This window comes from Aulonocara stuartgranti, assembly GCF_965226115.1.
Source record: "Aulonocara stuartgranti genome assembly, chromosome: 12".
NCBI classification, from domain to species: domain Eukaryota; kingdom Metazoa; phylum Chordata; class Actinopteri; order Cichliformes; family Cichlidae; genus Aulonocara; species Aulonocara stuartgranti.
The window spans coordinates 279163-305754 of NC_138948.1; the positions used below are offsets into that span (position 1 = coordinate 279163).

General features: G+C 46.1%; 2 protein-coding genes and 1 long non-coding RNA gene across 3 annotated transcripts; 1 reads left to right on the plus strand and 2 right to left on the minus strand.

Moving 5' to 3' along the window:
- The first annotated feature begins 8859 nt into the window (after positions 1-8859).
- endog (endonuclease G) lies at positions 8860-13021 on the plus strand. Its single transcript, XM_082554104.1, has 6 exons — positions 8860-9054; positions 11541-11734; positions 12052-12193; positions 12275-12384; positions 12460-12541; positions 12621-13021. Exons 1-6 carry the CDS (start codon positions 8887-8889, stop codon positions 12819-12821), a joined length of 897 nt encoding a protein of 298 aa, XP_082410230.1. The 5' UTR covers positions 8860-8886; the 3' UTR covers positions 12822-13021.
- On the minus strand, positions 10364-11534 carry LOC309718653. The gene is made up of 2 exons (XR_014280048.1): positions 11373-11534; positions 10364-11208 (listed from the first exon to the last, which is right to left on the minus strand). It is a non-coding gene; the product is annotated as an uncharacterized lncRNA (long non-coding RNA).
- Positions 12953-26522, minus strand: LOC309718646 (uncharacterized protein). The gene is given in 11 exon segments (XM_082554092.1): positions 12953-13257; positions 13828-13913; positions 13995-14060; positions 14202-14291; positions 14383-14572; positions 14887-15011; positions 15099-15177; positions 23295-23480; positions 23559-23683; positions 23906-24982; positions 25293-26522. Coding segments are annotated over 11 exon segments (2256 nt in total). The 5' UTR covers positions 25361-26522; the 3' UTR covers positions 12953-13093.
- Positions 26523-26592: the final 70 nt, after the last annotated feature.

The following is a 26592-nucleotide window of genomic DNA, read 5'->3' on the forward strand; positions in this document are numbered from 1 at the left end:
GAAGCAAAACAAGACACATTAACATCAGACATGGGCTTTCAAAGTAAAACAGGAAACCCATAACACAGACTGAACAAAAGACACAGACTCACATGCAGGCACTACAACAGAGGGAACAGAGACGTGGGACCAGGGCAGACAGACACTGACCGGACACGGGGATATAGCAACTAAGGATACACAGAGACGCGAACTAGACAAGGGGATACAGCTGACAGGGGAGACAGAGCAACTAGAGAAGACAGAGACATAAACCATAAGACAGAACTCAAAGAAACCAAAGACTAGAAATAATAAATATTAAACTCAAAAACCCTGGGTCAACGACCCAGGCATCCTAACAGACAGAACCTATGACCGCCAGCCAAAACTGACAGTAAACATCTACGGTTCATCTTTGCTTCTTATATGTTTGTTCATTAAAAAGTACGTCAGAAACAAGAAACAAAAAATCATTAACAAAAAAAAAAAACATGCAAGCAGCTGTAAAATACCAGAATGGAGCACACAACATCAAACATGAACAAGGACCAGTAACATAATTCAAGGAATACGCCACCTTTTCATAAAAGCACAAGTTGAAAAGTGGAACAAACCATTTAGGAACAGGTCCATACCATTAGCTTAGCACAGTTAGCAAGTTGTTTGCAAAAGTGAACCAAAAATATCCTGAATAAAAAAAGGAAAGTGAGAGTGACCGTTGAATCTTACCTCATTTCCCACAGTTGAATTCCCTCCAAAAACAAATGATGTCACTTCCTGTGTTCTCCCACAGGGGCTGTAGTTTTTTAAGGCAATAAAGCACATTCTAACAGGGTGTAAAATTACTACTGGGACAAGTACAGTATGAAGAAAGAAGTAAAGAAATTTTACCAGATTCAATTGCATAGCAAAATAAAGTTTAGTATAGTCATCAAATGTGTGTGTATATATATATATATATAAAATAGTGAGAGAGAGAGAGAGAGAGAGAGAGAGAGAGAGAGAGAATAAATTATCCTCTCGCCCCTGCGGGCGGTTTATCCTTCAAGCTCGGGTCCTCTACCAGAGGCCTGGGAGCTTGAGGGTCCTGCGCAGTATCTTAGCTGTTCCCAGGACTGCGCTCTTCTGGACAGAGATTTCCGATGTTGTTCCTGGGATCTGCTGGAGCCACTCGCCTAGCTTGGGAGTCACCGCACCTAGTGCTCCGATTACCACGGGGACCACCGTTACCTTCACCCTCCACATCCTCTCGAGCTCTTCTCTGAGCCCTTGGTATTTCTCCAGCTTCTCGTGTTCCTTCTTCCTGATATTGCTGTCATTGGGAACCGCTACATCGATCACTACGGCCGTCTTCTTCTGTTTGTCTACCACCACTATGTCCGGTTGGTTAGCCACCATCATTTTGTCCGTCTGTATCTGGAAGTCCCACAGGATCTTAGCTCGGTCATTCTCCACCACCCTTGGGGGCATCTCCCATTTTGACCTCGGGACTTCCAGGTTATACTCGGCACAGATGTTCCTGTACACTATGCCGGCCACTTGGTTATGGCGTTCCATGTATGCCCTGCCTGCTAGCATCTTGCACCCTGCTGTTATGTGCTGGATTGTTTCTTCTTTACACAGCCTGCACCTGGGGTCTTGCCTGCTGTGATAGGCCCCAGCCTCTATGGATCTTGTACTCAATGGCGTGTCCAGCGGGGTGGCCTGGGGGGGCACAGGCCACCCCCCCCCCAACCAGACTGGCCACCCCAGGTGCCACCCCAAAGGTAAAACAATAAAATTCAATCAAATATCAAATGTCCGATTATGTTTTCACGGTGAAGCTCAGATATCCGAGTGTAAGTGAATGCAGCACCGGCTTCTTTCTGCGCTATGTGCATCACGTTAGCAAAGGTAGGAGAGCCAAGCACGAAAGACGCACTGCAGGAAACAATTTTTCAGTGAAAGAAAATGAGGACAGAATAAATGTCCCGGTAAGTAATATTAAGTTTGTTGAGTTTAGTAAATTTCGGTGAAATTAGAATCCCAAGGAAAAAATAACACTTAAAGAATTATTGCAGCCGTCGAATATTTCAGACAGTATGCTACTGAGGGGAGCTAACATAAGAGTTATGAGTTATAAGATATAATCTAAGTCGTAACATTGCTGTATGGAGCTGCAGATTTGGTTGCAGGTTAACATAGCTGGACTGGCCATCGGGCATACCGGGCATATCCCCAGTGACTTATTTTTTATTTTTTTTGTAACGGCATGAACAATGAGAGGTGGTGGATTGGCCAGATGCAGGTCGATGTGTAAAAATAACTCAGTTGTTTGGTGGTGGCTATGGCGGGGCTTCCACAGAGGCCAGCAGGTGGATGAGGGAAGGGGAGGCAGGAGGAGAGCCCCGAAGCGGCCACCAGTCCGAGTGTCAGGTGAACTGAACTTCAGGTAAGAAGTTATGACCTGCAGTCTATCTGGGTCAGATACAAACCAAGTTTAGGTGGAGTTTATTTTAGCTGTGCTGACTTTTTACAGTCAGTTACAATAACTCGTACTGCGTTCTAGCCAGCTTGACGGAGTTTTTATACAGCTGGGTGGTGCTATGATGTTACTGATAGTGAACTTTATTTTATTCATAAGGTTAGTTAGTAGAGTTGCCAACGACTCCTTAAAAAAATGGAATGGTCCCTCATTCAGACAAAATATTACGCGTTTCGTATTGAGCTGAGAAGAGACGCAGTTTGTCCCGGACTTTAGCTAGGATGGAAAAAGGCACAAAGCTGGATTTATTCTGTCGTTACGCTGCACAGCTGCCTCTTCTTCTCTCGTTCTCTCCCCCTCCCTCTCCTGTTGCTACTTCAATCATGAAACTGATCAATGATCAGCTGATCGGCTCTCTTGTTTGTTTATCGCTCACTTTGCGCCAGAAAGAGGAAACCAGCAGATGTCGCGCTAAACAACAGCAGCACGTTTAAGCTTGATCAGCTGTTGTCAGAATTTATTTAATATTAATTTCTAGTATCAGCTGATGTTTGCTGGAGCCACAGCTGTAAAGCTGCTGGTCATGATGTCGGTTTGGATATGTGGTGAGAGGGAAACATGAAGATGAAACCAGGAGATGTCCTTACTGAACCATCAGAGCTGAACAGGTGATGGAGAAACAGGTTTACCTTTTAGGTGACATGAATGAGTTGAAGTTATGAACTGTTTCTGAGAGACAAATAACACCAGGATCCTTTTCTAAGCAGCTGACAGCTGGTAACTGTGCAGGGGCGGGTCTAGCAAAGTGTTGCCAGGGGGCCAGGTAGGGCATTAACAGGGAGAGGGGGGCACAAAGAAATACTTTTCTTTCTTATTCTCATTTAAAATATCTAGCTTTTATTAAATAATTATCTGAATCTTACAACCAAAGTTTTTATCTGACGTAAAATGTAAAGAAATCATACATATACCAACAAGACTGTACATCACTGTCACAACAGCATTTGTTTTCATTCAAAGTCTTTATGGCTCTAATACCTGGTGGGCCGGTCTGTAGTCAAAATGCCCGATTTTCTGTCCCAGTCCATCCCTGCAGGTTAATACTGGCAGTGTCACCATGCCAGCTGTCTGTACTTCATCATCAGCCAGTGTTGTTCTTTATCAATATTACCAAAGTTTACCATAAGGCAGCAGAGAAAGTATTTACTTGCTTTCAGGTTTTATTCAAATGTTAGTCTTTTCATTTGTTTCCCCACTTTTTTCCTGTTTCAAAATCAAACACCAGTTTGTGAGAAGATTATCTTCTTTTTTTAACAGGCAGATAAAGTTTTGCATTGTCATTGGCTAATTTGTCAATTGTTTGTTACAAATGATCAACTAGCACCGGTGTTCACGGAGATCTTCAACCTCTCCCTGGCCCAAGCTGTGGTTCCCACGTGCTTCAAACGGTCCATTATTGTCCCTGTTCCAAAGAAACAACAGCCCACTTGCCACAATGACTACTGTCCAGTAGCACTGACTTCAATTGTGATGAAGTGTTTTGAAAGACTGATGAGAGATCACATCACTTCTTCCCTTCCTGCCACCATCGACTCACTTCAGTTTGCTTACCGGACTAATCGTTCCACAGACGATGCCATATCTCACCTGCTCCACACATCCCTGAGTCACCTGGACACTGGCAGAGGGAATTATGTTAGGATGCTGTTCGTGGACTACAGTTCAGCATTCAACACAATAATTCCCTTTAAGCTTTTCACCAAGTTGACGGATCTAGGACTCAGCTCATCACTGTGTCAGTGGATCCTCAACTTCCTCACAGACAGACCCCAATCAGTGAGGGTAGGAAAACAAGTCTCCCCCTCCATCTCACTCAGCACTGGAGTGCCTCAGGGCTGTGTTTTAAGCCCCCCGCTGTACTCACTGTACACTTATGACTGTGTAGCCACATCCGACACCACCTCCATTGTCAAGTTTGCTGACGACACTGCTGTTGTGGGCCTGATCTCCGACAACATCGAGACGGCCTACCTGGAGGAGATTAGGAACCTGGAGACCTGGTGCCAGGAGAATAACCTCCTCCTAAACATCAGCAAGACTAAGGAGCTGATCGTGGACTTCACTACAAAGCAGGCGAGGAATTACAAACCCCTCATCATCAGTGGCACGCCAGTGGAGAGAGTGGACAGTTTCCGATACCTGGGTGTCCACATCACTCAGGACCTGTCATGGTCCTGTCACATCAACACCCTGGTTAAGAAAGCCCGTCAGCGTCTCTTCTTCCTCAGAAGACTTAGAGACTTCCATCTGCCACTGAAGGTGCTCAAGAACTTCTACTCCTGCACCATCGAGAGCGTCCTGACGTCAAACATCTGCACCTGGTTTGGGAACAGCACCAAGCAGGACAGACGAGATCTGCAAAGAGTGGTGCGCTCAGCCGAACGCATCATTCAATCAGAGCTCCCTGACCTGCTGTCCATCTACACTAAGCGGTGCAAGTCCAAAGCTAGGAAGATTATGATGGACCTCTCCCATCCCAACAATGGACTCTTTTCACTGTTGAGGTCTGGAAAGCGCTTCCGCTCCCTTAAGGCCAAAACAGAGAGAATGAAGAGGAGCTTCTTCCCCCAGGCTATTCGGGCCCTGAACCAGGTGTAGGACTGGACTCTCCCAAACACGTCACTATAAGACTGGACTCTCACACACGTCACCACATGCACCACCACACATTTCCTATAATCCTATAATTCCTGTAATTTATAATCCTTATCTTTATAATCTCTTCTGCTATTTGCACATTCTTTACTGTAAATTCCTAAGTTAATTTGTAAATTTTTGTAGTAAATTGTAAATATTGTAAAACTTTTCTTCTGTCATTTAATGGTCGGGCATTGTACAGCTACAAGCATTTCACCCCCATGTCATACTGTGTATGGTTGTGTGTGTGTGACAAATAAAATTTGAATTTGAATTTGAAATGTTCGTATTTTAATATTAAAAAATGTTTTTGCCCAAAACATATGTGCACTATATGTCCGTAAAAATACTATGCAAATATTGCTGTCCTTGAATGCTGAGTAAACACTGACTGATTGTATCTCTTGTACTTTATCAACGCAGTATCTAAAATCTTTGCACCGTAGTGGTTAAAATCTCATTCTAATAAGAGTTAAAAGCGCATTCGGTTATTAGGTTTACAGGGTTATTGGATTATGGTTAATGGTTGGTAGAATTTTTTTTAAACATTATCTGCCAATTACATCTGCCACCCTTCTCCAAATCTGTGCCCCTACCTGGCCCCCCCAACAAAAATTTTCTAGACACGCCACTGCTTGTACTCAGAGCTTGTTCCTGTGCTGCCATGATTAGTGCCTCTGTGCTGTCTTTCAGTCCAGCTTTGTCCAGCCACTGGTAGGACTTCTGGATATCAGCCACCTCCTCTATCTGCCGGTGGTACATACGGTGCAGGGGCCTGTCCTTCATTGATGCACTCAGAGCTTTGGGGGTGCTGAGCACCCAGACAGCTGCCCAGCCAGTCAAGATAAACTTCTTCCTTCTGTCAGTCCCTGCATCCTTAAATGTCTCCAGTTGTCCCGAGTTCTCTCTGACTGTCTCCTTGGTGCATTTAAAGCCCTGTTCCTCCCTGTCCTCGTCGCCTGTTGTCTTTGTCTCCGTTATCAGTCATAATTTTACCATCTCTGTACAAGTCTTCAAACGTCTTTATTAAATCAAAAGATTCTTAAATTCATCAAGTCTCTCTGTGCCTGGGTCCTCGTCACAAAACACGACATCACTGTTTTGTACATTTTAACACTATTTAATCCCACATTTGTGAAAGAAAAGCAAAACACTTTTTGAAAAGTTTGTAACAAAACCATCAAATCTGATAAAGGTTATTTAAATGCTGCAAAAGAAGAACGGATTGGAATAAAAACAAAAATACATGTCCTAACCTTAATAAGTGGGGAAGAATAATGAATGATGCTCATAGTGAGTAAAAAGTAAACTGAGTGCATTTTTGGACAGGGATTCACTTTTAATGTGTATGTGTAATATAATACAGACACATAAAAATACACTCCAAAAATAGAGGAGTCCTTATGATATACAAATGTACAAAATATTAATATTAATATAAATTATAGAGAGAGACAACAGGAGTTATAAGGCTAATTAGCATCCAGTCAGTTAGCTAGTTAGTACCTTGGGCTTAATACCGGCACATGCAAATAGGACAAGCTTCTCTCCTTCCATTCCAAACAGGACAGTAGTAACAACAGCAGGCTACTGACAATGTTAAGTTTTAGCTTTTAAAAAGGCTGTATAAATTTCAATGGGAGCAACAGGACGGTCAAATGTTGCTGATTTTACTACAGAGCAGGACGGATTGTAGGTCAGCAAACATTGTCAGAAAACACGTTTTCAATACTGCAGGTTAGCTGGGTGTAATGTTTTTCAGCTAAAAAGAAACATGGCCTGACTCCTACCTAACGATATAAGAGTAACTGAAGGCTAAATGCAGCTAGCATGTCCTGTTTTAAGCCAGGCACTCACACATCCGCTCCGCTGCGTCTCAGCCGCCATCGCTCTGGCAGAAAGGATGCTAGAGCCAGAGCAGGGCAGAGCTGGAACAAACCATTTTGGGAGGCTCTATACTTTTGTTGTTAAAGTGTTACGTCTCAACCAAGTACTGTATGCTTTTTATACTTTTAGTAGTGTGACACACAAACAGCAAATATTGTCAAAAAAAGTAAGAAATCTTTGGGGGTACTTTGATTCATAAAAAATGGGCTAAAAACGCCCCTGCATTACTCAATGAGAGTAACGTATTCTGAATACTTTGGATTACTTAATATATTACCTTGTTTTTTACAACTACATGAATGTCCTATTGCTGTGTGATTTATTACTATTACTGAAGGTTACTCTCCACACCAATACCAGCTAGATGTTTAAATCTTAATATAATGAGTAACAGTAGGTGGACATTAGGTAAGGCTGCACTTTTTGCAGTGATCTCGTATAGAAAACTATTCGGCGCGTATAAGATAAGATAAGATAACCTTTATTAGTCCCACACGTGGGAAATTTGTTTTGTCACAGCAGGAAGTGGACAGTGCAAAAGTTATGAGGCAAAAATTAGAATACAATAAGAATAAATACAGTACACAACTGTACAGAATAGAATAAAATACTATATACAGTAGAATAAAATACAATAAATATACAATAAGATAAAAAATAGAATACAAATACAAATACTATATACAACTGAGTAAAAATACAACGATGACAGAAAGGATTATTGCACTTAGTATTATTGCATATGTATGGATGTGTGTGCTTGATCAGTTAAAGTCTTTATTATGGAGTCTGACAGCAGTGGGGAGGAAAGACCTGCGAAATCTCTCCGTCCCACACCGTGGGTGCCGCAGTCTCACACTGAAGGAGCTGCTCAGTGCTGTCACAGTCTGCTGCATGGGGTGGGAGATGTTGTCCAACAGGGATGACAGCTTAGCCGCCGTTCTCCTGTCACTCACCATATAAAACAGGTCCGCGGCTCTGAACCGTAGTAAAGGGACCTCTGGCTAATACGTCGGGTTCGTGTCGGGCTCGTAGCTGAAAACTAGCTTTACTTTGTTGTCTGGGTCGACTTTGCTAGCGAGAGACAGAGAGAGGCGTTGAAAGACTCCAACGGAGCTTATTGTTTCAGAGGAAACACGAACACAGCGTACAGTCGAGTCTTAATAGCTTACTTACAGCTGGACTACACTGCCCACGAGGCTACATTCTTCAGGGCGATGCCTGTAACACTCTGCCTGTTGCCTTCTTATTAAGTCATTTTTTGAACAGTAATTTTTAAAAATATTTCTTCATGTCAGTATGCGGCCACATGTAGAGGTGACGTGGGCCGTGAGATTGAGACACAGACATTGGAGCCTCTTAATGCGTGTTTTGTTTGGGTTTCCACCGGCATGGAAACCAAAAACAGAGAGGGCATAGCCGAACATATGAAACGGGAAAAGACCGCCGTGTAATCCTTTATTTCAACAAAGTAACTGTATTCTGAATACCACCTTTTTAAACTGTAACTGTAACGGAATACAGTTACTCATATTTTGTATTTTAAATAGGTAACGGTGGTTCATGTACTCTGTTACTTTCCAACACTGACTGTGGGACGCAATGAAATTAAAATTGAGGGTGTGTCAACAAAAAGGTGTGTAATAAATAATATTTAATTTGCATTTGATTTATGTTTAAAGAATGGCAAACAATCACATAATTTAGGACTTTGTTGTACATATTTGGCACAAAAATCACTGAAAGTGAAATATGTGGACACGAAATGTTGCTGCACACACACAGACAGGTAGACGCTTATTAAATACATTCCTGTGACGTCATCACAGCGCGTCACCAGCAGCTGACCCGGCAGCATGTGGCGGACCGGGGCGACCTTGGTGTTCGGAGCGGGACTCGGAGCGGCGGCGAGCCGTCTGTTGAGCGCCGGAGGCTGGCGTGAGGAGGGGGGAGCCGGCCTGATGAGCCGGGTTCCGGTCATCCCGGTACCGGGAGTCCCGACGGTGCAGGCATCAGAGCTGCAGGTGAGTGTGCGTGAGGTCATAGACTTCCGGCATTTGCTTGTGTGTGCTCCAAAAGTGTCTTCTATCTAGTTTTCCTAACATTGTTTCCTTGACCCGATGAGGAAAACAAGTTAGGAGACGCTTAACGTCTCTGCTTAACGACGTGACGCCGGATCTCCGAAGTGTTAAAAACTACAACTTGCAGGAGACTGACTACAAAGCGCGCATCTCACTTTAGCTGTTTGTGAGACCCACAGCAGACCGGCTCTCCTTCAGCCTCCTCTCATTTATCGGAGCTGCTGTTTTCACAGCGAACACTCGAGCCTGAGCTCACACTGGAGCCGCTGAGTCTCTCTGCTGGTTCTCACTGACAGACCCTGCTGCTGTATGTCGGTAACAGCCAGTGGCGCTTCTAGCCTGTATTGCGGCCTGGGCGAACACTCCCTCTGGCATCTCTGTTTTGGACAGTACTATCCTCTATGCTGTTGTTGTATACAGAGGCAGCAGGTTGAGTGAACCACTGAACCACAAGCCCAGTAATGTTGTGAGGAGGATGGAGCTGAACTCCGTTAGGGTGGTGTCTGAGAGGCAGATGTTGTCCAAGCTAAGGACAATCATGGATAATACCTCCCACCTACTCCATGACATGCTGGCTAGTGACAGGAGCACACTCAGAGACTGAGATTACCCACAATGCACCACTGAACGACACAGTAATCATTCCTGCCTGTGGCCATCTCCCTGTACAACTCCTCCACCTAACACACTGTGAACACTGCAACAGCTACAGCCTTTTTACACACGCTCTTTTCTACTCTGGAATATTCTTGTCAATTTTCTTGATATTTATTTATCATCACCTCTGTTAATCCTTGATATTTAGAATTGAGTGATCTGTATATATTAGTGCTGTTTCTTAAACGTGTAAAATCTGTAACATAATGTATTGTTTGGAGTTTAGTCTGTTACTGTTAATATTTTTACCATTTCTTCTTGGAGCAACTGTAACCCACATAATTTCCTTAGGGATTAATAAAGTATTCTGATTCTGATTGTTTCAGGATGACCTGCCATTATCCAATCACACATCTGCTTACCTGGATCTGTTGCTTGTTTCTCTTCTTTTCTCTATTTTCTAAACTGAGCACCCGATGGCTTTGAACTTTTCTTGTCCATCTTACATTGGTTTTAATTTTGCTCTTCAGTATGAACACAAATCCCCCAACTCAAGGGTCACCACAACATAACCTAGACCTACACCTTAGTTCACAGATTTACTTTGTCGAGGGTTTATTTCTGGGATTTCACACAACCCAGGATTCAAATCATGAATACATGATGGGCTTGGATTTACAACATGCTGAATGAAATGTGCTCTATTTGGAAGCAGCCGGCCCCTCCCCTTTCAAAGGGTCGTGTGTGAGACTTTAAATCGTCAAGCTTAATTATAAATTTGTTATTGATCCTTTACCCCGAGTCCTAAAGTGTAAATTTATTTTCTAACTCTTCTTATATTTATTGTTTGTTTACTTGCACTGCTGTAACTGCAGCCTCGTCGTCTCGTCTCTATATGCTGGACTGTCTGTAGCGGAGATGACAATAAAGTTTACTTTGACTTCAGCACCGCGCAGGCGCACCGAGGGCTCTCGCGCTCACTTTTCGTGTATAGAATTATGAAGAAACATCGGTGCAAATTATAAGTTTGTATCATGATGTCTGGTGTTTTTGTGTTTGTTGCTTTGTTTTATTTTGCGAGTTGGTTATTAGACGCTGCTCCAGCCAGCCAGAGACTCCGCCGCAAGCAGCAGGCGCACCTCGCAAACGGAGGGCGCTCTTACTCCCAGCAAATAGGTGATAGAAAACCGATCGGTGCCTGTACCATTCCCAATATGCGCTGGCTGATGTCGGGGCAGCATGAGTACGAGCAACTTTATTTTTTCTTTTTTGCCGATGCCCGTGATGCCGCCGCGGGCAACCGCCCATATCAAAAACCGCTACTGCTGACAGCACATCCTCCTGTGACTGTCACGTCACAATCATTTGGCTCACTGGGTAAAAAAAATGAAATCCATGGTATGTTCTTCTATCTGGCTGCTGTGGAACTCGTTTCCTCCGCCCTGCGACTGCATTTCCTCCATCATCACTGATCCTAGCTGACCTGAAGCAAACATGAAGCTGTAACATAACAAAGGACATCAATGATCACTGGGCTCATACGGCATGCTTCATGCAGCAACTCAACAGGAAGTAGTTTTTATTCACTCAGGCTCCAGCTGTGACTTTAACAGCTGCTCATAAAACTAGGAATGTATCAAAATGCAGTTAGAAGGAACACTTACACCATCTGCTGCACGCTGTTCATGTCGATGCTGCAGCAGCTCCTTCAGGTGTGTGAGTCCATAAAAACACTGAGGAAGAAGACTTCCATATACTCTGGATTATTGATCAATTAGTGGGAGGAGTCTCTGTGTTCCCGATTGGCTGATTGAGTGTGTCTCTGTGTCTAGGTGAGTCCAGGTAGCTCAGGAGCTGTGATGAAGTATGGCTTCCCCTCACTGGGCAACATCAAGACCAGAGAATCCTACGTCACCTCCTACGACCCCCGCACGCGTACTGCATCCTGGGTAATAGAGCGGCTAAACCCCGCCTCCCTGAGCGGACTGTCAGACAGGAAGTACTGCGAGTTCAAAGAGGATGACAGGTGCGACAGGAACAGGGCAGGTAAAGTTCATGTTCACATCAGTGTTCTCCCACCGGGCTGTCAAACACAGGGCACGTGGGCCAGAACCGGCCCTCATGAGGTGCGAGCTGGACTCGCCTTTCTGCAGCTCTTATTGAGATGCTGTAAAAATCCAACTGTGCGAGCAGAGCTGCAGATAAACACCGTGACCCCAACTTTCCTTGCTTGAAAATTGTGGTCCGTGCAGGTTAACGAGGCGACAGGTGAAGGACGTTCTTCTCTACCTGTGAAGTTGTTTGAATTCTTAACGTGTAACATCTGTTTTCATTCATTGGCAGCGTTCATGTTTTCCACCGAGCGACCAATGCCGACTACAAGGGGAGCGGGTTCGACAGGGGCCACCTGGCCGCAGCAGCCAACCACAAGTGGAGCCAGAAAGCCATGGACGACACGTTCTACCTGAGCAACGTGGCTCCACAGGTGAGACTTTTTACCTGGACAGGCTCATCCAGAGTATTGATTACCTGATTGATTCTATGGATCTCTGGTGTTTGTGAGCAGAACCCTCACCTGAACCAGAACACCTGGAACAACCTGGAGAAACTCTGCCGCTCCCTCACCAAACGCTACCTCAACGTCTACGTCTGCACTGGCCCGCTCTACCTGCCCAGGTAACCTGCTGCCCATCCTTCTGTGATGACTGAGGGGAGGGGCTTGGGAATGACATTGTCAGGTGCGTGTTTCAGGCAAGAGGCTGACGGGAAACTCTACGTTCGATATCAAGTGATAGGACGAAACCACGTCGCCGTGCCGACACACTTCTTTAAGGTGAGGGCGACCCGCCGGATGGTGTCAGCACTCCTGCCCGTCAGCTGGCGATAAGTTCTCCTGTCCCATGTGCCCTCAGGTGCTGATCCTGGAGCAAGCGGACGGCAAGGGGGTGGAGCTCCGTTCGTACGTGTTACCAAACGAACCTATCAGCGAGCAGGTTCCTCTGGAGCGTTTCCTGGTTCCCATAGAAACCATCGAGCGCATGTCAGGACTCCTGTTTGTGCCAAACATCATGAAGAGGACCGCCGGCGGCGTACGGGCCATCGCTGACAGATGAGCTGCATTACCCACAATCCTCTGCTTCAGACTTCCTTTAATCACAGATCAATAACGTTCGAACGTTTATGAACTTAATTATTTGTGAACTATCAGTGTGAGCATTGCTTCTGATCGAACAAACACACAACATACCAAAACAATTTTATTTAATGTTACAAAGCATCTGCACCTTCAAAATAAAAGTCTTTTTTTAACCCACTCCCTGTCCCGATTTCAAAGTGTTTTTATAAAGTCTGTCCACTGGGACACCACATGTTGATTGGCTGCAGGTCAGCTGTTGTCCAGCTCCACGTCGTCACTGAGCTCTGAGAAGATGTCAGAGAGCTGATAAAGTCTCTCCTTCTCCTCCTCTTCCTGCGCCTCCTGGGGCTCACACTTCTTCAGTCTCTCCTCCAAGACAGGGACGGCTCTGCTCTGTAGGAAGTCGATGATCTCTGAGAGACAGGCGATTACAGATTACTGCAGGCTCACCTGAACACGACACTTAAACCTGAATTACTCTGAACAACTGAACCTGAGAGCTTGCATGCTGCATCCAGGTGCTCAATGAAAACTGGGAAATCTGAGGGGTGTACTAAATGCAAGGACCACACATCCAGGCTTTGTTTGAGCCCCAGTCTGAGTAACGCCCGGGGTGCTCATCGCCTGTCTGTCCGCTCAGTTTGAGCTGCACTACAGCGCAGCTGCTCCTGACCAGGTGAGCAGTTTAGTTACCATTGTGATCGAACAGGTAAGAAGACTTCAGAGGGGTCGGGCTGTCTCAGGTGTGCTCCGGTTGGAGGTTTCTTCGATGCTCGACATGACACGACTTGTTTGTGTGGTTTGGTTTTGGAGAACAGATTCGGCGTGTCCTCGTGTTTGTGTGGTCGGAAACACACTGCACACAAACAGCTGAGGTCACGTGACCCGACACTCGGGTCACATGATCAAAGCTAAACTCTGGTTTAATCTGACAGTGCGACACAAACAGGAAGTGGAACACACACCAAGCTCGAGCTGCTCACCTGCGTACGACAAACTCGTCCAGTTTGGAACTCTGGAAACCTTCAACCTGTAAAACATCTTCTGCACACACATCGGCGTCACAGTCCTGAAACACACACACAGGTGTGACACCACAATACTGCCTGTAGTACAGTCTATTGTGTACTTAATACTAGTTTGACCTCACCCGATGAGTCCAGCCACCTCGTCCCAGTCGATGTCCGCTGCGTCGTCCACATGCATGTTATAGAGCCTGAACACACACACACACACACACACACACACACACACACACACACACACACACACACAGTGATGTCCATCATGACCGGAGGTTTGTCCTGCATTCTCATTGGCTGCTCAGCGAATGCTCTGATGGGTTCGCGTCACTCACGTGTTGATGAGGTGGATTTTTGCGGCGTACCCCTCGGCACCTCGGTTGAACACTCCCTTTGAGGACAGCTTAGACTTCAGCAGGTAGAACCTGGAAAACACCAACACCTGAGTTATACCCGAGGATCCGCTGCTGGCGTGGAATGTACCGGTCTGGTTCACGTGAGCAGAGGAGCACCGACCACTTGAGACGACACTGGATCCAGGACCGGGTCTCCACCTGCTCGCTGATCCTCTTCCAGGGCAGGTTGTTGCACAGCTGGTTTCGGCTCAGACCTGCAGGGCTCTGCTGGACCAGCATCTCCAGGTGAGCCCTGACAGCCTGCCAAAGGCGCAACTCTTCCTCTGCAGTCCAGGTACCGCGACCCTGAGCTGGGTGTGAGCGCACAGACAGGAGAGCATTTTCACGGCTGAGCAGAGAAATCTGTTCTACAGATCAATAACCGATCAATAACCTGCTCCGTCTCAGGTCACAATGAGCAGCTGGAACAAATCTGCAGAATTCTGACTCGGCGCCACGACAGCAACCAGATCAGCCCAACAAATGAACTTTCAAAATAAGCATGGGGGTCGTTTACTTTAAAAAATTAAAACAAGTCACTAAAGATATCTGACCAAGTCGTCTAAGTACAGTCTGTGATTGACCACAGTGGAGTTCAGAGGTTAGGGGTCACAGGGAAGCTCACCGATGGTGTTGAAGCGTTTCTCCAGCGAGTAGATGCTGCGGTCCATCTTCTCTGAGATTCTCTTCCAGTCGTTGCCGTGGAGCTTCTGCAACTTTGTGAGAGAGCATAGCTCATCCTCAGAAAACCTGAATGAACACACCCAAATTGTGTCAGGTGACCGTCAGGTTAACGAGTCAAACATAAACCCATGAACATGCAACGTGACCTCTGACCTTCCCATGTTATTCCTCTCATCAAAAATCTTCTTGGCTCTGACGTAAACCTGATCACATGTCCGAGGAATCCCCTCAGCTGCAGACAGACAAGAAGATCAAAGGTCATACTGGGATCACTGATTTTAAAATCACAGCAAGACTTAATTATGGAGTTCCACAGGGTTCAGTGCTAGGACCAATTCTGTTTACATTATACATGCTTCCCTTAGGCAGCATCATTAGAAGACATAGCATACATTTACACTGCTATGCAGATGACACCCAGCTCTATCTGTCCATGAAGCCAGATAACACACACCAATGAGTTAAACTGCAGGAATGTCTTAAAGACATAAAGACCTGGATGGCCGCTAACTTTCTGCTTCTTCATTCAGATCAAACTGAGGTTATTGTACTCGGCCCTGAAAAGCTTAGAAATATGGTATCTAAGCAGATTCTTACTCTGGATGGCATTACCTTGGCCTCCAGTAACTCTGTGAGGAACCTTGGAGTCATTTTTGACCAGGACATGTCCTTCAACGCACATATTAAACAAATATGTAAGACTGCGTTCTTCCATTTGTGCAACATCTCTAAAGTTAGAAATATCCTGTCTCAGAGTGACGCTGAAAAACTAGTTCATGCATTTATTACTTCCAGGCTGGACGACTGTAATTCATTATTATCAGGAAGTCCTAAAAACTCCCTGAAAAGCCTTCAGCTAATCCAAAATGCTGCAGCAAGAGTCCTGACAGGGACTAGAAAGAGAGAGCAGATTTCTCCTGTTTTGGCTTCCTGTTAAATCCAGAATTCAAAATCCTGCTCCTCACATACAAGGTCTTAAATAATCAGGCCCCATCTTATCTTAATGACCTTGTAGTACCATATCACCCTATTAGAGCACTTCGCTCTCGCTCTGCAGGCCTACTTGTTGTTCCTAGAGTATTTAAAAGTAGAATGGGAGGCAGAGCCTTCAGTTTTCAGGCCCCTCTTCTGTGGAACCAGCTTCCAGTTTGGATTCAGGAGACAGACACTATCTCTACTTTCAAGATTAGGCTTCAAACTTTCCTTTTTGCTAAAGCATATAGTTAGGGCTGGACCAGGTGACCCTGAATCCTCCCTTAGTTATTGTTAAGAGATATATTCTAAAACACTTCTTCAGCTGAGAATCAGAGAGGAGAAACACACAGTTTTCTTGCTAGGAAGGGCAGTCACCAGAGTGCACGCACAAGAGTGAGGATCAGAGACTCGCAGCTCTGAGACTGCCCTGGTCTTTATTTATACTTTAGTGGGCGTTTGTTCCTTACATTGGAATGTGGAGGTGTGTATGTATGTTTGTGTGTCAGAGTGTGACCCCACAAACGACTTCCCTTAACCTGCTGGTCTGGAAAATCTGGAAACAGTTCATCTATATGTAAAAAAGGGCACTTAGACTAAGACTGACATAGCTACGTTAATCCTACCGTAAAACAATAAGAGAAGGTACGACCTCTCCCATGCTCCCAGGATGTGGATGTGAATGCCAGAGCACTCTGGAATGCACGCAAAGCTTTTGCAGACTATTAAGGATCGCACATCCTATCACTACCATATGTAAACTTATATTATTAAAAGATTATACTGACTACTAAATACAATTTTCTATTGACAGTTATGCTGCAATAGACGTAGGCTGCCGGGGATTCCCATGATGCACTGGGTGATTCCTTTCCAGTCACCTTTCTCACTCACTATGTGTTAATAGACCTCTCTGCATTGAATCATATCTGTTATTAACCTCTAGTTGTGTTCAAATTCATGGGCTGCATCCTCCTGAGGACCCGGCCTTCGCGGTCTACGTGGGCCGGGTCCTCAGAAGGTCGGGCAGGCTGGAAGTAAACGGCTGTGAAATGGGACGGTCCAGCCTTCAGATTAGCGTCACCGCTGTCTCGTGGAGTTTAATAAACTCGGCCGTCTGCTCCTTGCTGTCTAAAATATAACAGGACACTGGAGGAACTCCAGTGTATTTGTGTGTGTATATGTATGTATATATATATGTGTGTGTATATGTATATATATATGTGTGTGTATATGTATATATATATATATATGTGTGTGTATATATATATATATATATATAGGATAAACCTGCGGGCGGTTTATCCTTCAAGCTCGGGTCCTCTACCAGAGGCCTGGGAGCTTGAGGGTCCTGCGCAGTATCTTAGCTGTTCCCAGGACTGCGCTCTTCTGGACAGAGATCTCCGATGTTGTTCCTGGGATCTGCTGGAGCCACTCGCCTAGCTTGGGAGTCACCGCACCTAGTGCTCCGATTACCACGGGGACCACCGTTACCTTCACCCTCCACATCCTCTCGAGCTCTTCTCTGGGCCCTTGGTATTTCTCCAGCTTCTCGTGTTCCTTCTTCCTGATATTGCTGTCATTCGGAACCGCTACATCGATCACTACGGCCGTCTTCTTCTGTTTGTCTACCACCACTATGTCCGGTTGGTTAGCCACCACCATTTTGTCCGTCTGTATCTGGAAGTCCCACAGGATCTTAGCTCGGTCATTCTCCACCACCCTTGGGGGCATCTCCCATTTTGACCTCGGGACTTCCAGGTTATACTCGGCACAGATGTTCCTGTACACTATGCCGGCCACTTGGTTATGGCGTTCCATGTATGCCTTGCCTGCTAGCATCTTGCACCCTGCTGTTATGTGCTGGATTGTCTCTGGGGCATCTTTACACAGCCTGCACCTGGGGTCTTGCCTGGTGTGATAGACCCCAGCCTCTATGGATCTTGTGCTCAGAGCTTGTTCTTGTGCTGCCATGATTAGTGCCTCTGTGCTGTCTTTCAGTCCAGCTTTGTCCAGCCACTGGTAGGATTTCTTGATATCAGCCACCTCCTCTATCTGCCGGTGGTACATACCGTGCAGGGGCCTGTCCTTCCATGATGGTTCCTCGTCTCCCTCCTCTTTCTTGGGTTTCTGCTGCCTGAGGTATTCACTGAGCACTCGGTCAGTTGGGGCCATCTTCCTAATGTATTCTTGGATGTTCGTTGTCTCATCCTGGACTGTGGTGCTGACACTCACCAGTCCCCGGCCCCCTTCCTTCCGCTTAGCGTACAGCCTCAGGGTGCTGGATTTGGGGTGAAACCCTCCATGCATGGTAAGGAGCTTTCTTGTCTTTATGTCAGTGGCTTCTATCTCCTCCTTTGGCCAGCCTATTACCCCAGCAGGGTACCTGATCACGGGCAGGGCGTACGTGTTGATGGCCCGGATCTTGTTCTTACCATTCAGCTGACTCCTCAGGACTTGCCTGACCCTCTGCAGGTACTTGGTGGTTGCAGCTTTTCTAGCGGCCTCTTCATGGTTCCCATTCGCCTGTGGGATCCCCAAGTACTTGTAACTGTCCTCTATGTCTGCAATGTTGCCTTCTGGTAGTTCAATCCCCTCAGTTCTGACTACCTTCCCTCTCTTTGTTACCATCCGACTACACTTCTCCAGTGAGATCATTAATATATATATATATATATATATATATATATATATATATATATATATTTATTAGGGGTGCAACGATATTCGTATTGATATTGAACCGTTCGATACAGTGCTTTCGGTTCGGTACGCATATGTATCGAACAATACAACATTTGTAATTTATTTTATCAACTTTCCTTCTGACGATGCTGTCTGTGTTGAGCGCTCAGTGAATCTGCGTTCGACTACTCCGCCTAGGCTGCACTGTCCAGCGCAGATCCACTGAGCACTCAACACAGACAGCATCGTCAGAAGGAAGAGCGCAGGGCACCTCCCCCACCCTCATTCAGATCTGGCGTTTGGAACTATTTTGGTTTTCATGTGACGTATGACCCTGAAGGTAAGCGAGTCATGGACAGTATGTTGGATGTGCCATGCAATGCTCAATTACATGGGTGGGAGCTAGTGTGCTAGCGCAGTTAGCTCGTTAACGTGTTGGCCGTCTAGCCCCATGCACGGGGCGATCGGCGGTAGCTCGTTAACGGAGATTTGCCGTGTTGTGGTGTTAAGGTCATTTCAACGAGATTAACCTGAAAGCACTAGTGGGAACACAACGAATATGACTGCACATTTACGCAGACATCATCCTAGTGCAAAGACAAAAACAACAAGCATGCTACTAACTTTAGCCGAGTCATTTAGACAGCTGTTAGCACATGATTCTCCTTATGCTGCTGAGAATATAGCCCAGAAGAAGCGGATAGTATAGCTTTTATTTTGGAAAGAGACATTTCTCTGTAATAAACTCTCTTTTCCAAAGATGCATGATTCCTCAATCAGATACAGGGCTTGCAATATCGCTAGCCCGACGTCCCGGAGCTAGCGATTTTTTCAGTCGGGCTACCAAAATCTATCTCTTCCCTGCCCGTCGGGCTATTGTAGGAAAAATATATGTCAATGCTTTTGCATTCTTTCAGAAATGTAGCTGGGTAATTATGTCACTGGCATCGGTGAGCCACTGTCAATATGTGACATATTGAAGTCGCGTTTGAATTTGCGCTTGTTTTTTGCTTTCACTTTGCAATCGTGCGAACTGTGTATAGAGAGCGACAGCACTGATCTGTGAGTGATGATAATTTGTGCACCAATTCCTCTGACATCGTCTTATTAATCGTTAGCTTACTATGCAAACATGACAAGTGAAATCTCCTGCAGCAAACTTAAACATGTGAGAGGTTGATCACGCAGAGAATCACTGAGCTTATGTGAGTGCGTGTGTAAAAGCAGCAGGATATATATTTGACTACGATGACCTGGATTAGAGCTGGGCGATATGAGATTTTTTCATATCACGATATGTTTTTTAATTTCAGGCGATAACGATATCTATCACGATATAAGCCAAATAACTATATTTGTAAGATTTAAATGTGCCGTTGCTCACAAGTAAAATGTGAAATAATCAGCAGCTTGTTTTCATTTAAATATTTATTTCCCATAATAAGTTCAACAGGGTAGATGTACTTAAGGAACATGAGACTTTTTCAGATAAATAAAGGCAAATATTGCAAACTACACAAAAGGCAGCCGCTAAAGCGTTTAAGTTTCAAAATAGAACAAACAAAACAGACTAAATTGTCAATTCCACTTAGAAATAAACTGTTTATGCTGAGTCTGAGTCTGCAGAGGGTCCCGGTGATGTGGAAGACATCATGCCTCGTCCCTGTACCAAAGACGCCTCGTCCCAGTGGCCCCCAGGATTACAGGCCCGTGGCACTGACCTCCCACATCATGAAGACCCTGGAAAGGCTCATCCTGGACCAGCTGCGACCCATAGTAAGACCACATCTGGATCCCCTTCAGTTCGCTTATCAGCCTCGTCTCGGAACAGAGGACGCCATCATCTACCTGCTCAATCGTGTCTACACCCATCTGGACCAGCCGGCGAGCACTGTGAGGGTCATGTTTTTTGACTTTTCCAGTGCTTTCAACACCATCAGGCCGACCCTCCTGGGTGATAAGTTAGCAGCGATACAGGTGGATGCTTCTCTGGTGTCCTGGATTGTTGATTACCTGACAGGAAGACCACAATATGTACGTCTCCCACAGTGTGTGTCTGACAAGGTGATCAGCAACACAGGGGCACCACAGGGGACTGTCCTCTCCCCCTTCCTCTTCACCCTCTACACCACAGACTTCAGCCACTGCACAGAGACCTGCCATCTTCAGAAGTTTTCTGATGACTCTGCGGTGGTTGGATGCATCAGCAGGGATGATGAGACAGAGTACCGGGCTGTGGTCGACTCCTTTGTCACGTGGTGTGAGCAGAATCATCTGCAGCTCAACGTGGCAAAGACCAAGGAACTGATCGTGGACTTCAGGAAGACCAGGAAACACTTGACCCCTGTTTCAATCCAGGGGGTCAGTGTTGACATTGTGGAGGACTATAAATACCTTGGAGTACACATTGACAATAAACTGGACTGGGCTAAAAACACCACAGCACTTTACAGGAAGGGCCAGAGTCGTCTCTATTTTTTGAGGCGACTGAGGTCCTTCAACATCTGCCAGAAAATGCTGAGGATTTTCTATGAGTCTGTTGTGGCCAGTGCGATCCTCTATGCTGTTGCATGCTGGGGGAGCAGGCTGAGGGTCGCAGATGCCAACAGACTTAATAAACTGATCCGTAAGGCCAGCAATGTTGTGGGGATGGAGCTGGACTCCCTCAAGGTGGTGTCGGAGAGGCGGATGCTGTCCAAGATAAAGACAATGTTGGATAACACCTCCCACCCACTCCATGACATGCTGGTCAGTCACAGGAGCTCGTTCAGTGAGAGACTGAGATTACCGAAAAGCACCACTGAACGACACAGGAAATCATTCCTGCCTGTGGCCATCTCCCTGTACAACGCATCCACTTAACACACTGTTTGCTGCTACAGCTACACATGTTTCTTTTCCAAATATTTATTTATAAGTGACTTATGTATGTATGTATGTATATATATGTATATATTGTACTATTCTTAGTTAGCGTATTGTCTGTCTTGTCTTAATGTTGGTTTAAAATGGAGCACTGTAACAAAAAATAATTTCCCCCAGGGATCAATAAAGTATTCTGATTCTGATTCTGATTCTGAAACAAAATATTACTTCTAAAAATAAATCTTAGTTTGTTTTACAGAAGAACAGACAAAACTGACTAACTTTTGTCAATATCAAATAAACTGAGAACTAAAAGGAAATTCTCAATCTCTCCTTGTTGTATAGCTGAGCTTTTCAAACAGTTTTAACAGTTACTTTAGTCTGACAAAAGCCGAATGACGAATTAGCGCTTCCAGTCAGAGACTGAGGCTACGTCCACACGTACACGGGTATTTTTGAAAACGGAGATTTTCCGTTTTCGTTTTAAAAAATAATCCCGTCCACACATAAAGGCAGAAATGAAGGAAAACGCTGCTATGAACATGCCAAAGCAGCAGGTGGCGCTAGATTCCTAACCGTGCAGAAATGTTGGCCAATCAGAAGTCTAGAAGCCTCGGTGGGAAAAAGTAAACAAAGCTGGGGCATAGAAGCAGAACCGAGTCGTATGTGTGGAGGGACAGTAACTGTGTGTATATGTAAGCATTTAAACACTGCAGAGAGTAGAATTAACAGTATTGTAGAAATTCATTTCACCGAAACAATAACGCGGCGCACACTGTGACGCATGCACCAGTTTATTGTATTTCCAGACTTGCTTTCGGCACAATTTACAGTGCACGCTACTCTGTTTTTTGTCAGACTTGAAATAGCCGAAATACCTTCACACTACGGAACTTCTATGGCTCTTCCGTTCGACAATCTCTCCGGCGTTGGAACCATCACCTGTTTTCTCTTCGGTCACGCTCGGTTGATTTTTCTAGTCGGCACACTCATTTCCTCCATTACCCGCTGGCTGCTTCCCAAACAAACACACGTGCGGCTTGGCACTTGTGCTGTACGTAACAAGTCACGTGACGTGACGCTGCGGCTGTGATTGGTTCGGCTCTGCGCTACTTAATTTGGATTGGCTGACCTTTTTTTTTTTTTTTTTTTTTTAAGAGGACAAGAGCGGCGAAGTCTATCGCGATAGTTTAATTTCTCTATCGAGTAAAAGTTATATCGCGATACATATCGTTATCGTTCTATCGCCCAGCTCTAACCTGGATGACTGAGAACCTTCACAGACAGATATATATTTTAGTTCTGCTGAGCCAAATAAGACAGGTCAGGGTGAAGAAGTGACAGCCAAAGAAAAGCTTACCACAAAACGGAAAAGTTATGACAAATCAGACTATAAGGCAAAAAGAAAGTGCAGCTTTATGGTTTCATGGACAAAAGAATTTCTGTGGCTGCAATATGACGAGCTAAATAACCAGGGCTGCACATAAGTGGTCCGCAGGTGCGCATTCGCTGTCAAAATAAAAAACACCCACAAGGGTTAGGGTTAAATTTAAAAACTGTACTTTTGAGTTAAAATATATATTTATAATTTTAATAAATGACAAATTAAAAAGGCATGAACATTTTTTTTGTATCGAAAAAATATCGAACCGTGACACCAAAGTATCGAACCGAACCGAACCGTGAATTTTGTGTATCGTTGCACCCCTAATATATATATATATATATATGAAGTTTATATGAAACGCGCCCTGAGGTGACTGTTGTTGCAATTAGGCACTGTATAAATAAAAGTGAACCCAACGTCGTTCTGCATTGGTTACGTACCGATGTTCTCCAGGAAGTGATGCTGTGCTTTCAGCCTCCTGATCTCCAGCTCCTGCTCTTTGAACCTGTGAGGAAACAGAAGCTGCTCCGCTGAGCTGATTCCCGTCAGAGCCAAGAAGTCGGCCACGTTCTGTTCGATTTGCTGGTTCTCAAGCTGAGAGTACCGCCCCCAGCGCAGAGACACACCTGGAGGAAGACAGGCATTCACAGGGTTAATGCGCAGTGCTCGTACCTTCCTGCTGGTGGCGTCTGCAGCAGCGTTACCTTTCTTTTTGAAGGCCTTGAAGCGTGCCAAGTCGTACCGCAGCAGCTTGTTGATCTGATCGGCAGATTTCTTCTTCACATGAGGAACAAATTCCTGAAGTTCCTCCAACAACTTATGGTCAAACCTGAAGCACATGACATCATCATCATCATCAGCTGACATCATCATAAAAGCAGAGACAACAAAGATGGACGCCGCATGAGGAGCTTTGCGTCCACGCTGCTTCCTGTCTGAGCGTGCGGAGCCGCAGGTGGTAAGGTGTCACGGCTCCCCAGCTTTGTTCAGTCTCTGATCTTTCTGTGTTGTGTTCACTGACGTCTCGTTAACATGAACTTTATGAACTCACTCTTCAGGATCAGCTGCCGCCTCCGTTCTCCTCTTCTTCTTCTCCTCCTCCTCGTGACCCCCCGCTGCACCTCTCTGCCTCTTTGCAGGATTTACATTCTTCGTTGCCTTCTCTCCATTACATGATGTCACTTCCTGCACACTTTCACTTCCCCTCTCCTCCTTCAACCTGTTCTTGACTGTTTGAACCGACACATGTGCATTTGCTGTTGCTGTGGCTACACTCGCCATGCGCGCCGCCTTCTTCTTTTGTTTAGTCTCGCTGTAAGGCTCCCTTTCCTGTGATGTCACTTCCTCTTTCTTTTTCTTCTTTCCTCCCTCGCTGCTCTTCTCCTCTTTTCTGCTCACCTGTCCATGAGGAGAACAGAACACCTCCTTCTCCTCCTTTCTCTTTTCTGGCTCTTTGTCCTCCTGTTTTTTCTTCCTTTTCTTCTCCCTGCTCACCTTTTCATCCCCAGTAGGAGGTGAGGGAGGAGCCAACAGTTCTTCCTCCTCCTCTTCTCTCCTCTTTTTTCTCTTTTTCTTCTTCTCCTTCCTGCTCAGCTGTTCACCCAGACCAGGAGACGAGGGACCCGGTTCCTCCTCTTTCTTCCTCTCTGCCTCGCTGGTTTCCTCCTGTTTGTCCCCCCTCTGCTCTTTCTCCTCCTTCTCCCCATTCACATGTGCATCTTCAGCAGAAGAAAAAGGAGAACTGAACACCTCCTCTTCCTCCGCTCTTCTCTTATTTTTCTTCTTCTTCTTCTTCTTCTTCTTCTTCTTCTTCTTCCCCTCGCTGGTTTCCTCCTCCTCCCCGTTCACCTGTCCATCTTCAGCAGGCGAGCTGAACACCTTCTCCTCCTCTCGTCTCTTCTTTTTCTTCTCCTTCCTGCTCACCCGTTCCTCTTCAGCGGGAGGACTGAACAGTTCCTCCTCCTCCTCCTCTCCTCTCTCAGGAGTGTCGATGTCGATGGGAGCAGGCAACTCCTCGCCCTCTGCGCGCCTCCTCTTCTTCTTCTCACAGGATGATGGAGGTGTCATGATGGGAGGAGCAACAGGAGGAGGCGATGGCTCGATGCTGCAGGTCAGTTTGTGACAGAAGCTGCAGAAGAAGAAGAGGAAGGTCAGGTCAGGTGTGGCCAATCAGGACAAATAAACAGGACACAGGTGTGAGCTGACCGCCTGGCACAGGCGAGGCTTCAGTGGGGGAGGTGTACCCGGCCACTTCACTTTACGCCCGCTGCCAGGGCGCAGGAAGCCGCTGCAGGATTCTCCTGAACAACGGGTATTGCCGCTCAGACAACACATTTTGAAACGGCTCTAACATCACCTGTGTGTCTCGGAGCGCCCCAGCCAACATTCATTATCAAAGTGTCCAAGCTCACATGTGACAGCGACCAGGTGTGCTTCACCTGTGATATGATCTCCTCACCGCAGGAAGAGACGCTCGTCTGTCTGGCTTCAGATCACGTGACTTCATTAGAGAGGGTGTGCGCACGTCGTCAGGCCGTAACAGCGATCAGAAACATTATCAATCAGCAGAAAACCCGATAACGAGTCAGAGCTTCACGTATCACCACCACGGAGCCCCCAAGGACGGCCCCCACCTGTGGCTTCCACCCGGCAAGACTCAATCAGCTCCAACCGACAGTCAGGACACATCTAGACCCCCTTCAGCTGGTTTAAAGTGGCGTCAGACAGGCGGATGTTGTCCGAGCTGGCCAGTCAGAGGAACGTGCTCAGTGAGAGACGGAGACTGCCCATAATGCACCACAGAACGACACAGCGTGCACACTGCAGCAGTTACAGCCTTTGGCACGTCGTCCACACCAAAGTGCAGCTCAGTGTGAGCGGTTCAATCTGTGACGTGTGTCGTCGATTCACACCAGGATTCAGGGTGCTTTTATTCAGCTGTGACATCACGTCCTCTGAGATTAACCACACAGCTCTCTATACTCCTCACTGTACTCCTTCACCTCTGCAACTCCCTCTATTCTTCCTCTGAATGCTTTCCTATACTTCCTCATTTCTCCATCAAGCCTCCTTGTCTCCTGTTCACTGTGCAGAGGAAACAACTTCTCAGCTGGTTCCCTCAGCACCCAACCTGTAGGTAACTCCTCCCACAACCAGGAGCCCCTCAGCATTCCTCCTCTTCCTCCTCGGGCATCTTCCAAAACCATCTGCTCTCCCTAACCTCTTTTCCTCGAGCCCAGTGAGAAAAAGAGAAGAGTGGCCTTCTGTTCAAAGGAGGAGGAGCAGGTAGGGTCAGATGACGTCACAGAGCACAAACACGTGATCTGTCCTGTGCTCACAGCTGTGACACGCGTGTACATGTTTACAACAGTCACACAAACTGCTGCGCTGTGGCTGTCGTGGTTGCGTGTAATCGGCTCACGGGTCAAACTCTGTTACAGCTAAGAAGCCACGGTATCGGCCGGTAGCTAGCGTTCTTCCTAAACTCCGTGTCCGGGGTCGCTCAGGTGTGACGACCCCAGCAGCGCGTGGAACACGATCAGCTGATCAGCTGCCGTCTACCTGAGAGGAGACTACGGCAGCGGGGTCAGGGGTCAACCCGCCTCAGACAAAAGACGAGCTCGAGCTGCATCGCGAATTCGCCGCTGAAACCAACCTGGCGCTCATATGTGACGTCACTAAAGAGCTCTTACTCTGTAAAAACCGAACCGGTCACACTGAGGGTTAGGGGTCAGGGCG

Bases quoted from the DNA above. Each gene is read 5' to 3' on its own strand.
- endog (XM_082554104.1), top strand. From the start codon at position 8,887: ATGTGGCGGACCGGGGCGACCTTGGTGTTCGGAGCGGGACTCGGAGCG. The intron at 11,735-12,051 runs GTGCGACAGGAA...ATTCATTGGCAG, and splicing joins GAGTTCAAAGAGGATGACAG to CGTTCATGTTTTCCACCGAG. The intron at 12,385-12,459 runs GTAACCTGCTGC...TGCGTGTTTCAG, and splicing joins GGCCCGCTCTACCTGCCCAG to GCAAGAGGCTGACGGGAAAC.